The sequence below is a fragment of the Chrysemys picta genome, chromosome 11 (genome assembly GCF_011386835.1).
Source record: "Chrysemys picta bellii isolate R12L10 chromosome 11, ASM1138683v2, whole genome shotgun sequence".
NCBI classification, from domain to species: Eukaryota; Metazoa; Chordata; order Testudines; family Emydidae; genus Chrysemys; species Chrysemys picta.
In genome coordinates this window covers 62,355,934-62,368,584 of record NC_088801.1, presented here as the reverse complement: position 1 = coordinate 62,368,584, position 12,651 = coordinate 62,355,934, and the positions used below count along the sequence as shown (strand labels likewise).

Below are 12,651 nucleotides of genomic sequence, written 5' to 3'. Positions count from 1 at the left end.
CAGCCTTATTAACATTCAGCACTTCTTGCTTCTCAGAGGCTGCATTATCCTTGTTTGGGCTAGATACCCACAATATACACAAGTATCAGAGGGGTAGCCGTGTTAGTCTGAATCTGTAAAAAGCAACAGAGGGTCCTGTGGCACCTTTGAGACTAACAGAAGTGAGGTTCTTACCCACGAAAGCTTATGCTCCCAATACTGCTGTTAGTCTCAAAGGTGCCACAGGACCCTCTGTTGCTTTTTACAATATACACAGACACTGGGCACGTGTCTAAAACTCACTCCCAAATCCTTCATATTCCAACAGATTTCACACACCTGCTGTAACGCTATTTAGTCTTCCCCTCTCACCCCTTACAATTTACACATCAGTCTGACGTGCCCTCTCTCAATCAACTGTTGACTGGGAATCGGAATTTTTCTACAGATCCTCCCCCTTCAGTGAGCAACCTGGGAAGAAAACAAGCAGGGGCGCTCACATGGTACTCCGGGCAGAGCTGAGTTAGGGAGCTGGCGAGCAGAAGACTGGCTGTAGCTAAGTCTGCAGAACAGGGTTAAATCAGAGAGCCTGGATTTAACTATCTGCTTTCCTTCTCTGCTTACACTGAATGTCTTTCTTCCACTACCTCTGCACCACGTTCTCCCCTTGTTCCAGTCAAAGATTTTTTCCCGGTGGCACGTTCCAGAGAAGGGCTGATACTCTCCTCCTGGGGCGGAACAGACAGCTAAATGAAAGAAACCAGAAGCCAGATCCTACTTCCTTCGGAATAGGAGTTTTGCCCTCCCCTCCCGGCTGTGCCTTGTATTTTAAGAGTGGCGTTTTTCTCCTTACACTGGTAAATAACGAGCAAGCCCTTCTCCCCGAAACATTTGGCTTTTGCAATTAAGATGCCACCGGAGGCTGCAGCTTTCAGAGCCGTGGTGCACCCTTGGTGGGATAGGGAGGGGGTGATGTTGTGGGTCCTTTTGTGTGCACGCTGCTGGCCCAGCTCGGCGTGGGAGCCGGGCACGGGGAGAGCTCCTACCTGCCGTGTCTCTTTACGGGGCTCTCTTTGCAAACCTCCCCACACTGCTCGCCCACAGCCAGAGCCCGTGTCTCTCCATCACCCCCTCTCCCATCCCCAGGCAGGCGCGCGCAGCCGTGCGCCCCTTATATAGCCCTCTAAAAATAGCTCGCCTTACACTGCCTTGTAAGGCAGCGGGGAGATCAACCCCCATCCAATCCGCACGGCCCTTCCGTGCCAGGCTCCGCCTCCGACCCCTTCTCTTTGGCCCTCATTGGGCTTCAGTGACTTCATGGGCTCCCCCCACCACCCCCTCTTCGCCTTACATGGTCACGCGTTGTCTTAATGGACAGCTTCCTTCAAGAGCTGACGGCTGCGCGGAGAAAAGATGGGAGGGGGACGAAGAGAAGGGGGGGCTCTGAGCTTGCAGGATTGAGGCGGGGGGGGGGGATTGGCTTTGAAAGGGGGGGACAATGGGGGCTGAGAAAAAAAGCGATCGCGAGAAAAAAAAATGCAACCTCCCAAAAATAAAGAGCAAAGATTGCACTGAGCAGCGAGCAGCAATGCAGAAATAGATGGCAGTTTCGTGTCAGTGAGTTTGCATTCCCCCTTCCTGGTCCAAGAAGTGGAGTGATTAGAGCCCTGGAAGGGAATTGCATTTACTACAAGTGGAAGAGTCCCCCCTCTTTTGCTGGCTGCTGTTTGCACTGTACATATTGGGTGCATCTAGCCATTCTCACTGGGTTGTTTTTTTTCCCTCCCCTCTCTTTCCTGAATTGATTTTTTGGGGGGTACAGTGTGACAGAAACAAAACAAAACAAAAAAAAGGGACATTGGATCTATTGTTGTTTTTTATGCTCAAAAACAAAACCCCACAACAAACAAACAAACACAAAACAAAACAAAAGGGTTTTGTTCAGCAGCAGCATGGATGTGTTGGCTAGTTATAGTATATTCCAGGAACTACAGCTTGTCCACGACACCGGCTACTTCTCGGCTTTGCCATCCTTGGAGGAAAACTGGCAGCAGGTGAACCATTTAAATTACTCCTGTCAATCTTTTAAGTGCAGACAGTCGGTGCGTCGAGGCTGCATTTCTGATTTTATTTTATTTTTCTTTCATACTTAATTTGGAGGTTTTTTTGTGTGCGGGGCTAACACCTTAATATATTTTTTTGCAGTTAGAAACAGAGCAGTCCATTCAAAGCTGTCTGCATTCCATAGGGTGACCAGATGTCTCGATTTTATAGGGACAGTCCCGATTTTGGGGTCTTTTTCTTATACAGGATCCTATTACCCCCACTCCCTGTCCCGATTTTTCACACTTGCTGTCTGGTCACCCTAGCATTCAATCATATAAACACACCAGGCAGTATCTGAGATCCGGTGAAATTCTTTGGGTTTTGTTTTTTATTATTATTCGTAAAGCTTAGTGATTTTTTTTGTTCTTTGAAACAAGGCTGATCACTTGTTCCAGCCAGTGTTGACAACTGGCAGCTGGTGGAAACGGAATAGATCATTCTTTTTTTTTCAGGTAATTAGTATGTGTCAATAAAAATCCTACCTTAATTTAGTGATGTGGTGGGGGTGGGAATGGTATCAATAGCAAAAGACACTAAGTGAAATCTGGAATAAGAAAGATGATTTATTTTTGAATTGTTCTGGACACATGAAACTTCTTTTTGTATCTTAAACTGGCTTAAGACAATAACACTTCAGGCTGGTTTCAACCACCAGGGTGTATTGAGACACTATAGGGTTAATATGCAGAAGGAACTGGAGTACTTCTAAAGGTGGAAATCTGGTATTGTGAATGCATTAAAAATGATGGGTGACATGACTAAATAATATCAAGGGGAAGAGTAGTTTATAGAGAAATGGGCACGGTGTGTAAAAGTCATGACCAGCCCAAATACAAACTGACTATAAATAACTGTCAACTGGGATACTGGAGGAAAAAACAGGGGACTCCTCATTATAGCAGGATACAAGCTAAGCTACTGTGTTGCTTGACGTGATTACAGGTTTGTCAGATTGTCAACATTCTGTAAGTTAGTGTCTCTTAAAAAAACCGACAAGTCTATAAGAATAGTCAGGTGTGGGTAGAATGGCATGTGGCACTCATGTAACTTACATACCCCGTGACAGAAGCAGGTTAAGACTAATGAGGGCTGGATTTCATTTTGCATTGATCCAGTGCAATATTTGCCTGCGCAAGGCTAGCATGTGTTAGTTCTCTAGTAAGTGGGCGGTAGGATTTTTTGTTTTTGTTTCTGGGTGGATGATAGGACTCCAGGACAATCTGTGGCATTGTTACCTACTTGGGCTGTGCTTGGATACTTGGAGATTTACCTAGTAAAATTATATTGGCTTCAGCTTTCTTTTATGAAAGGCTTACTGGCAGCCACAGGGCAAACATTTTCAGATTTCATTTGCAACTGGACAGTCCAACTTTGCTTAATACTCCAAAGGGGGAAACACTTTTTGTTATTAATATTCAGTCTGCACCTCAGTGACGGTCACATCTGGTTTCCTTTAGACTTTTAACATGCTAAATTAAACTGAAGCGGTTAATATGATTTCATTTTAGAATCCCCATTTAATTCTGCATTGTCCTTGCTGTTGAATCAGTTGCATATTAATAACAGTCTAGACAGTTCAATGTGAGATAATCTGTTGACATAGCCAGCATGCCTAAGGCAGATACTGTATGTGATACTTTGTCTACTGCTGCCTGACTTCATACAAGAAAGGGAAGCAGTTCACTTTCTGCAATAGTGTATCAAAGCAATCCTATTGTAACAGCTACATTTTAAAGGAACACCATCACTTAAAAAATCTAGCTAATTTTTAGAAAAGGAGCTAAGACCATTTTCACAGGCTACCTCTTCCCCTCAGTCCCCTGGCCAATTCTTGTTGTTTTATAATACATCCTATTTTTATAATGTTTTTCCTCCCCTGTTGCTGTGTGAAGTCTCCACGCAAGCAACTGGGGGAAAACTGGCTGACACAGGGAACAGTAAATCTGACTGGTGCCCAAGGTGCTGTCAAATGTACAAAATAAACCAACTGAAAAAGAGAGGTGGTTTTTTCCTCCTAATCTCTTTCAGTTGTCATAAGCTTAGGTTAAAAAGCTTTCAGGGAGGTGTGTGTTTTCCATTTGTTTCCCTTTAAAAGTGGTAATCTGGAGACCATGCTTTTGGGAGACAGCTAACTAGTAGTAAAGTCTGTCTTTGCCTCTCCTCTTCCCGGGCAGTAATCCATTACATGGAGCCCCCCCCCAAGAATGTAAAGTAGCCACCTTAATTTTAAGTGAAAGCACTTGAACTGATCATTCTAACATCTCTTCAAATGAAAACCCGGTGCAATATAAATACTACAGTAATGATCCAGAATACTACCTCTTCCACCAGCAATGCAGCAGTGTTTTGGAAGATTATTCTAGTATCTTTTAAGATGGCAACAGTATAGTTGTGAGGATGAAGAGTAAGATTCTTTATCACATTGTCAGTAAAAGTTGTTTCTTGTTTAACATGCTTATAACACTCGGAGTAGAGAGGTTAGTGTATGCCACTTTAAAAACTCCTTGTGAGTGATATCTCCTTCTATACTATAAAGACACATCTGGGCTGTTGATAGTTTTACCCTAAAGCTACATGAAATTGTTGACACAACCTTCTTCCTTTTGTCCCTAGTTTGGCCTACTGTTTTGTGGCTGCTTGGTGAAGTGTGTAGTAGGGACAGTTGCATGCAACTGCTAGTGTTTCCGATTATGAAATGTGCATCACTAATTGCAGTGATGGCTCAGGCTGGTTGCTAAACACTTGCATGCACTCAACTGATCTCCCCTCCCCTCCCCCGCAACAGAAGTGAGAGGAAGTGCTCTGGTCAAGTGTAGTATCTGTTCCTATTAGTTTAATATCTGTGCTTCTCTTAATTAGTGTTGGAAGTTAAATAAGACCGTCATTAGACAGCCCAACCTGTAAGTGCAAAGTGAACAGATTTTTGGTAGGAGGAGATTAAAAATGTATTTATATGTGTGGATTTCAAGGGGGAGGGGGAGAACATAGCTTAAATTGTAAACGTGGGAAGGCTTGTGTGTTTGAAATTTAAGATGGAATCTGAAGGCACTGTGTGTTTAGATTATTTTCATGTACATTTTTATGTGGGGGTATAATCTTTGGTGCCTAATTCTTGTTAACTAATGTTGCAGTTCCTTAAGGCCTGATTTTTTGTCAGGCAAAACTCCCCTCAGATCAGTGGGAATTTTGCCTGAGCAAGGATTGGAGGATCTGAACCACAATTCACCACGATATTGCTATTTCATTGACAATAGATGTGGTAGGGACTCAGAATGTTTAAAAATCAGGCCCAGGGTGTATTTCGACTGCCCGGTAGCTCAGACAGATTCTGGAAATGGCCCTCCAGTGCATCACTGTGGCTTTCATTTGAACCATCTTCATTGGTATCCATTCCTATGAGCTGACTACATGTTAGGAGCCTGTTCAGAGGGGGAAGCCTGAGCCGGCATGAATCCTCCCTGCCTGACCTATGCTGTAAAGAACCCTGGGTTCACGTGCCCTGTTATTGTGAGGTATTCACCAGATGTGGCACTCTGGGAATATCGAACGAGACCTGTAGAGGGTGTGAAAAGTAGGTTTCAACCAATAAAAGGCCAGGAGGTCCCTTTGATCCACAGCATGTTACCCCCAGTGGAGGGAAGGGATTCGGAGGGATCTGCCTGATCCTCTGCAGACACCGGACTAGGTGAGCTGTGTGCAGAGGGGATCATCCACTTGAAGATGTGCAGCTCCATAGGAGGGAGGCATCCGCTGCCCCATGACAACCACCCCTCCCTTCGTTGGGCTTTAGGAAGGACTTCCCAGGGCGCAGGATCCACCAGGGGGAACAGGTCAGGGAACAGCCTGGGGCTGCATTCCTTTTTCTACAAGGCCCCTCATCCCCTTAAAGGAGGACCCAAGGGATAGCCTCTGGCATGGAAAACTTTGGTAGTGCGACTAAAGTGGACCCCTGCTGTCAGAGTAGGGGAGCCTGCCCTGGAGGATGGGCCAAGGCACAGGGTCTCCATGCTTATGGCCTCAGTCTTCCAGGTATCAGAGGGGTAGCTGTATTAGTCTGGATCTGTAAAAAGCAACAAAGAGTCCTGTGGCACCTTATAGACTAACAGACGTATTGGAGCATAAGCTTTCGTGGGTGAATACCCACTTCGTCAGACGCATGTGACGACGAAGTGGGTATTCACCCACAAAAGCTTATGCTCCAATACATTTGTTAGTCTTTAAGGTGCCACAGGACTCTTTGTTGCTTTTTACTCTTCCAGGGGAACTCAGAAATTAGCGGAGTTTGGGTGTCAAGCCCTTCCCATTCTCCCAAGTTTTGTCAGGGGTGGGGTCATAGGTCCTATTGGCCGGGAGGACTGGAAACAGGATCTCTTCTTCTGATAAAAAGAAATATGATTCCAAACATAGGGGCTGATGCTTATAGTTTGATTTGAATTCCTTCTCTCTGGGATGATTCATTAGTTCTTAGATGAACTAAGCTTTGGTTCCTCTTACACTAGAACAGGAAGAAAGGATGAGTTGAGACATTGAACTGGGACTCGAGAGATCGGGGTGGGGGAGGGGTTGGCTCTGCTGTAGACGCCCTTCCTCTGCCCCCCAGTGTGTCCTTGAACAAATCTTTGTGCAAATGTTTTCCTCTCTGTTAAATGAGTGATGATAATACTTAATAATACTTACTGGGGCATTGTGAGGCTAAATAGTTTAATGCCAGGAAAGTGCTTTGAGATCCTTGTGCAGTGTAAGTGCAGCATGTTATTATGATGTGACTAATCTAGAAGAACTCTGTTAGTTGATTCTGATTTATAGTTGGCAGATGGGGTCAGTTTCAGGCCTGAAGGAAAAATTTCCACTGCCACTGGAAAGGAATAAATTACATTGTAGAATGTTCCTATCTCCTCACTGTCCTCTTTGTTCTAGTTTAATGGCATACTTGGCCACAACATAAACTAAACCATCTCTTCTAATATTGCTATTTCATCTTGGTTCCAGTCACAGTGAAACACATTTCTACGTGCTTATAGTACATCAGGCCTCCTGAGGATAACGTGCAGAAATGGTTGACTTCCAAGAACAGCCACATGTGTGATTCAATGTACTGGGACTGGGAGCCATGTTCAATACCCGCATACAGGCTCGCTGTCTGCTAAAGGAACTGAAAGCAGGCTCCTGGCACCCCCCAAAAATAAATTTAAAAAAATCAAATCAGGAAACTGGAGCCACTGTTCATATCATATCATTTTACTTACAGAAAACCTTGTTTATGTTATCACTTCTTGGCACTTAGTATTGCTGGTATAAATGTGTAGACCCGAAGGAGACCTGCAAACTCCATTATAAGGGTAAAAAGCTGATTTAATGTGTGACTTGGGTGTGATCTTCAGATTGGGTACATGTATTTCTTTTAATAGTGTTGGTACTAAATGGGAAAATATTCTCTATTATTTAGTATAGTTAAAAAGAGACAATTACCAAATGCATCTTTTTTATAGTGGAAGCTCATGGTCATGAAATCAAATGGGTATTTGTGCTTTAAAAAAAAATAATATGGAGTCTATACACACACACACACACACACACACATATATAAAAACTATTCTAATGTGAGATTGTGCATGTGTGCATATATACAGCCCGCCCGCCATATACATACCTCTGTCTCTTTCTCTCTCTCTCAATACATACATGCGTGCACACACACAGAATATACACAGACTACATAGAGGTACTATCATTTTGAAATGTCAGGAGATTTTCAGTTCCATGCAGTTATAGCTTCACATTTTGGCTTATCAGGGTGGAGGTGAATTGTCTTTAATATTTTTTTGTATATTGTTGAATCCTTTGAGGCCTCATTACATGGTTCTCCATTGAGGGGAACCCTATTCTCTATTAGCACATATTTCACAGGGCATGGGGAGGAAGCAGCTTCCATTTAAATCTGTAACTATATTAAGTTATTTTTAATTCTTTGTTATAGAGAAGAAGGCAGCTTGTTCATCTTCTCAGGAGAGTATGGCATTGGGGTTCAGTAAATTAAGTGTCAGAGTAGAAGATACAGATTTTATTCCATGTTAAGCCTGTTGCACTTGGACAGTTGGCCCTCACCCACAAAGAGGGTCATTCAAAGCCAATTGGCATCCGTGAGAGTTTTTCCATTGACTGCAATGGATACTGGCTTAGGACCATAAAGCCAAACCAAGCAGGTGATAATGGAGTTTTGTAAGAATGGTGCTCTGCACTCTCTCTCTCTCATTCACACGCATCATCCGTCCCCGTTCCCCCCTCCCCCCGGTACTTTCAGGTGCCTATGACTATCATCCTATGCTACAGCTTCTTCTAGAAACCTGCAAAACTTACCCCCTCCATCCTTTCTAATAGGAGTGGGCAGGCACGGCCCAGGAATGACGAGCGTCATTTCTGTGATTTCTACCCCCTGCCTTCAAACTTCAGGTGTCCCCAGAAAGTGTCCATTTCCTAGGCCTCCATTAGTGCATTAGTGTCTGCTAATGATATCAGCCATCATCTTGGTTAGAATGAGTGCGTATTTGGGGTCAGGACTAAGGAGCTCAATTGGCCCAGTAACTAAAATCTGTTGAGGAAAGAGCTCCTTCTCTCCTCCTCCCTCTCCTGATTTTGACTTGGCTGGAGAATGTGTGTGAGAGCCTGTGTGAGGCCTGTGTTCAATTTCTGCTCCACCACGGGCTTTGTATGTGACCTTGGGCAAGTCACTTAATCTCTCTGTGGCTCAGTTCCGCATCTGTACCATGGGGATAACAGCACTGCTCTAGCGCCCAGGGGTGTTGTGAGGATAAAGACTGGGAGATGCTCAGACACTGCAGTGATGCAGACCTAAGATAGCTAGCTCCTTCTGAGACTTACTACACTATATTCCTGGTGTTTAATTTCCCACATCCGTTGGACTGATATCTGCTGAAACTGTGGGACAGCTCCCCGTCTCTGATAGCTCTCAGCAGTGCTCACACTCTTGCCTCTGGTTAAAAAATTGTTCTTACATGTAAGCTTAATCCCCCACCTTCACTGCTCCACCTCCCAGAATGTATGTAATTAGTCTAGGACATCTAGGTAGAACTAACTTGACCTAAATTTTGCAGAGAGGTAGAGGTATAAAGGAAGGTGGTGAGTAGGAAACTTATGTCAGACCCTGAAAGAAAACAATCTATTGATCTTTCAACATGCTGTGGCATTTAAAGTTTTTGATTGGGATGGGTGCTTACTTTCTCCTTTTCTGTAAATCTAAGGTACCCCCTTCTAATCCAGAACGGTTCCACACCTCGACACTCTTGTATGTAATTGTCTGTGCACTGCATATATTGCTTTAGAGCAGGGGTCAGCAACCTTTCAGAAGTGGTGTGCCAAATCTTCATTTATTCACTCTGATGTAAGGTTTCGCGTACCAGTAATACATTGTAACGTTTTTAGGTCTCCTTCTATAAATCTATAATATATAACTAAACTATTGTTGTATGTAAAGTAAATAAGGGTTAAGAAGCTTCATTTAAAATTAAATTAAAATGCAGAGTCCCCCGGACCGGTGGCCAGCACCCGGGTAGTGTGAGTGCCACTGAAAATCAGCTCGCGTGCCGCCTTTGGCACACATGCCATAGGTTGCCTACCCCTGCTTTAGAGAGAGCCATAAGGGCACATATGGCATTCTCTAAAACATGCAAAAAGATAAGGATATAATTTTCAAAAGCGCTTAAGTCACTAAATCTCATTGAAAGTCAACAGTAATTAAGCACCTAAATGCCAAAGTCGTTTTTAAAAAATAGGACTTTGGGTAAATACTTACATCACCGAAGTCAGAGATTCCGAGGCCAGAAGGGACCACTGTGATCACCTAATCTGCCCTCCTGTCTAACATAGGCCACAGAACTTCCCTGAAATAATTCCTGTTTGAATAGAGCTTCTCTCTTAGAAAAACATCCAATCTTGATGTAGAAATTCCATGCTTTGAGGAGTTTAAAGCTTCAATCCCACAGCTGAATCGCCAAAGCTCTGGGCAGCTGTGGATCTAACTGAAGAACTGGGGCCTAAAAATCATATCTATATCTATCTATCTATATGATATACAGGGGAACAGTTCCGACACAAAAACAAATTGAAGCGCAGTGGTAGAGCATAGGAAGGCATTGTGGACAAAGTGGATTTTCAGGAGGGGTCTGAAAGAAAAGGACATTGGCGAACAGAAAATTGTTCCAAGATGTTCCAATAACTATCCAGATTTATAAATTCTTCTCTTATGTACAAGTATCTCAAGGTCAGCATCAAAGGGGCAATGCCATCAAGTCTGTTTAGCCATAAATTTAGACTTTGCAAATAAGTATAGCTCTTACAAAGCCTACTATCGATAGAAATATTTCCATGGGAAGCAGAATTTTAAAGGAAAAAACAAAACAAAACAATGAACTCAGCGCAGCTGCTGTTTTCGCAGGGCCAATGTTACAGCATTCCAGCGCTGTTAACTGAAAGTGAAAGTGACTAGTAATGAAAGTGAAAGTGCCTTTGTTGGTTTTGATTGCCCTGCTGGGAGAAATGCACGGAGCATGACAAATAAATTAGATTTTCAAAAATGCTTTTGCTTCTAATAAGCTAATGCGCTGTTAGTCATTTGGTTTTAATAATGTGACATTTAAATGGACAGAGTCCCTTTCCAAGTGCAAGCAACCACTTGGAGCCCTGCTCTTTTGGGCTCCCCGTCCCTTCCAGGTTCTGCAGTTCACTGACCGTTCCTCACCCCTACGCTAGATAGCCAGGAATCAACTCCCCATCAGATTTTCTTCTGCTGGTGGGAATGAAGAGAGAGGCTGCTGATTGTCTCACTTGACCCCCTACCCCTTTTCCTGGAAGCTTGGGCCCAGTTGTCTGTTGCCCTATGAAGTGTAAGGCTTGGCTCTGCTGAGGCTTCCACTTTCGTGCCAGTTCCTTCTTGTCCCTAACTTAGGAACCTGCTGTCCCTGAATGGTTTGAGGTTACTTAGAACCTTCATGCTGGTTCCTCTTTCAACTGTATGGGGGGAGATGAAAAGCTCCCTGTTTTTGTTCTTCTCCTGCAATTGCACAGTGGTTTTACCAATGCATTGGCCAAAGCATAGCTGACCCTACAAGGCTTAATTCAGCCAATGAACTGGTTGAAACTTTTTTGTAGCCATATATTGCCTTCCTTGTCAGGCTGGAAAACGCACACTGCTCCGCAAAACCAGCCCCCTCAGCTGCAGCTACTAAGAGCTGCCATGTGAGTAAGGAAGTATGAACAAGGGTGGTTGGGGGGTGAGGGAAGGAAGATGAGCTGGTGCTTCATATGGAAAGCAACATACCAGAAACTGCTTTGTCTCTGACATGTTACCAGTGGAGAGGCTGCCTTCACTGTCTAATGGAATTCCTATGTAGTGCCTGTTTGGCAAAACCTTTTGTATTGTTGTGCGGATTGGATGGGTAGAAAGGTGTGGTGTGAGTGGCTTTTATTCTCTTTTTGTGCATTTGAAAACAAGTAATTGGGGAAGCAAAGTGCAGTGCATAAGATTGAATAAGATTGCTTCAGGGGGTATAAAAACCGAGCAAGTCAAGACAGGTTACACCACCGTCCCTGCCTAGGGCCTAGAAGAGATTAATACCAGTTTAGATAATTCTATACCCCTCTACTCTTACCAGAAACTCACCTCCCACTCCAATACTGTATCACTTGTCAGGGCCCCACAAAATCATGAGTTTAAAAATGGGAGGTTCTTCTGGTTCTGAGCCCTTTGTGTGTAACTAGGTCATGTTTGCAGGCTTTTCTGCACAGCCATGAAAGCTAGAATTGTATTCATTTCTTAGAAACATGAAAGCTGAGATTCTCACATAACCACGTACCTCTAAGAGCTGGCATTTTAAGGGAAATATCATGTATTGTGAGATTGGCAATAAAATTGCCAGCGTTGGCAATACTGCATGTCTGCTCAGTATGAGAGCAATGAGGCAGCGATGCAGCTTAGAGGTTGCCTGTGTCTCGGGGTGGGGAGAAGAGAGGTGGACGGGTATGGGGTTAGTGTGACAATGATGTATGTGCTGACTGAAATAGCTTATAAAAGCCCTTTTAATGGCTTCTGTGGCTGGGAGCTTTGGGATAAGTGGATGTCACATGGTTCTGTACAAACTAAATCTAAAGAGGAATCTACCTAGTTTCCTGTGAAAAATAGGGCATATGGGAAAGTCCTATAGAATAGGAAGTGACAAGCTTTCTATAGGTTCTCTTTAAACCATGCTGTTGAATTTAAGTGTCTCATTCTTTCTCTAGAAGTTTTTTTTTTTTTAAAGGTGATCACTCTGTAGGCTTTTCGAGTAATATCTATAGAAACCTACAGGTTTCACCTCTGTGTGGTTCTACGGGATCTTTCCATTCAGAGAAAGGCCTGGTCTACACTGGGGAGAGGGAGAGGGGGCGGGGGAATCTATCTGAAGTCTAAGTCGAAGTACTTAGATCTGTTTACCACGGTGTCTTCACTGTGGTAAGTCGATTGCTGACGCTCCCCCATCGACTCTGACTGCACTTCTTGCTCTTGTGGAGTAC

General features: G+C 43.8%; 1 protein-coding gene across 3 annotated transcripts in view; it reads left to right on the top strand.

Annotated features, from left to right (window-relative positions):
• The first annotated feature begins 1,323 nt into the window (after positions 1 to 1,323).
• KLF7 (KLF transcription factor 7) overlaps positions 1,324 to 12,651 on the top strand; it is a 68,388-nt gene continuing 57,060 nt past the window's right edge. Inside the window, exon 1 of one of the 3 annotated variants that reach the window (XM_005306069.5) lies at positions 1,324 to 2,033. In XM_005306069.5, coding sequence (XP_005306126.1) covers positions 1,932 to 2,033 — 102 coding nt within the window. In that variant the 5' untranslated portion in view covers positions 1,324 to 1,931. The remainder of the gene's footprint in view (positions 2,034 to 12,651) is intronic. The other 2 variants (XR_010591644.1, XM_005306071.4) reach the window with 2 other exon arrangements.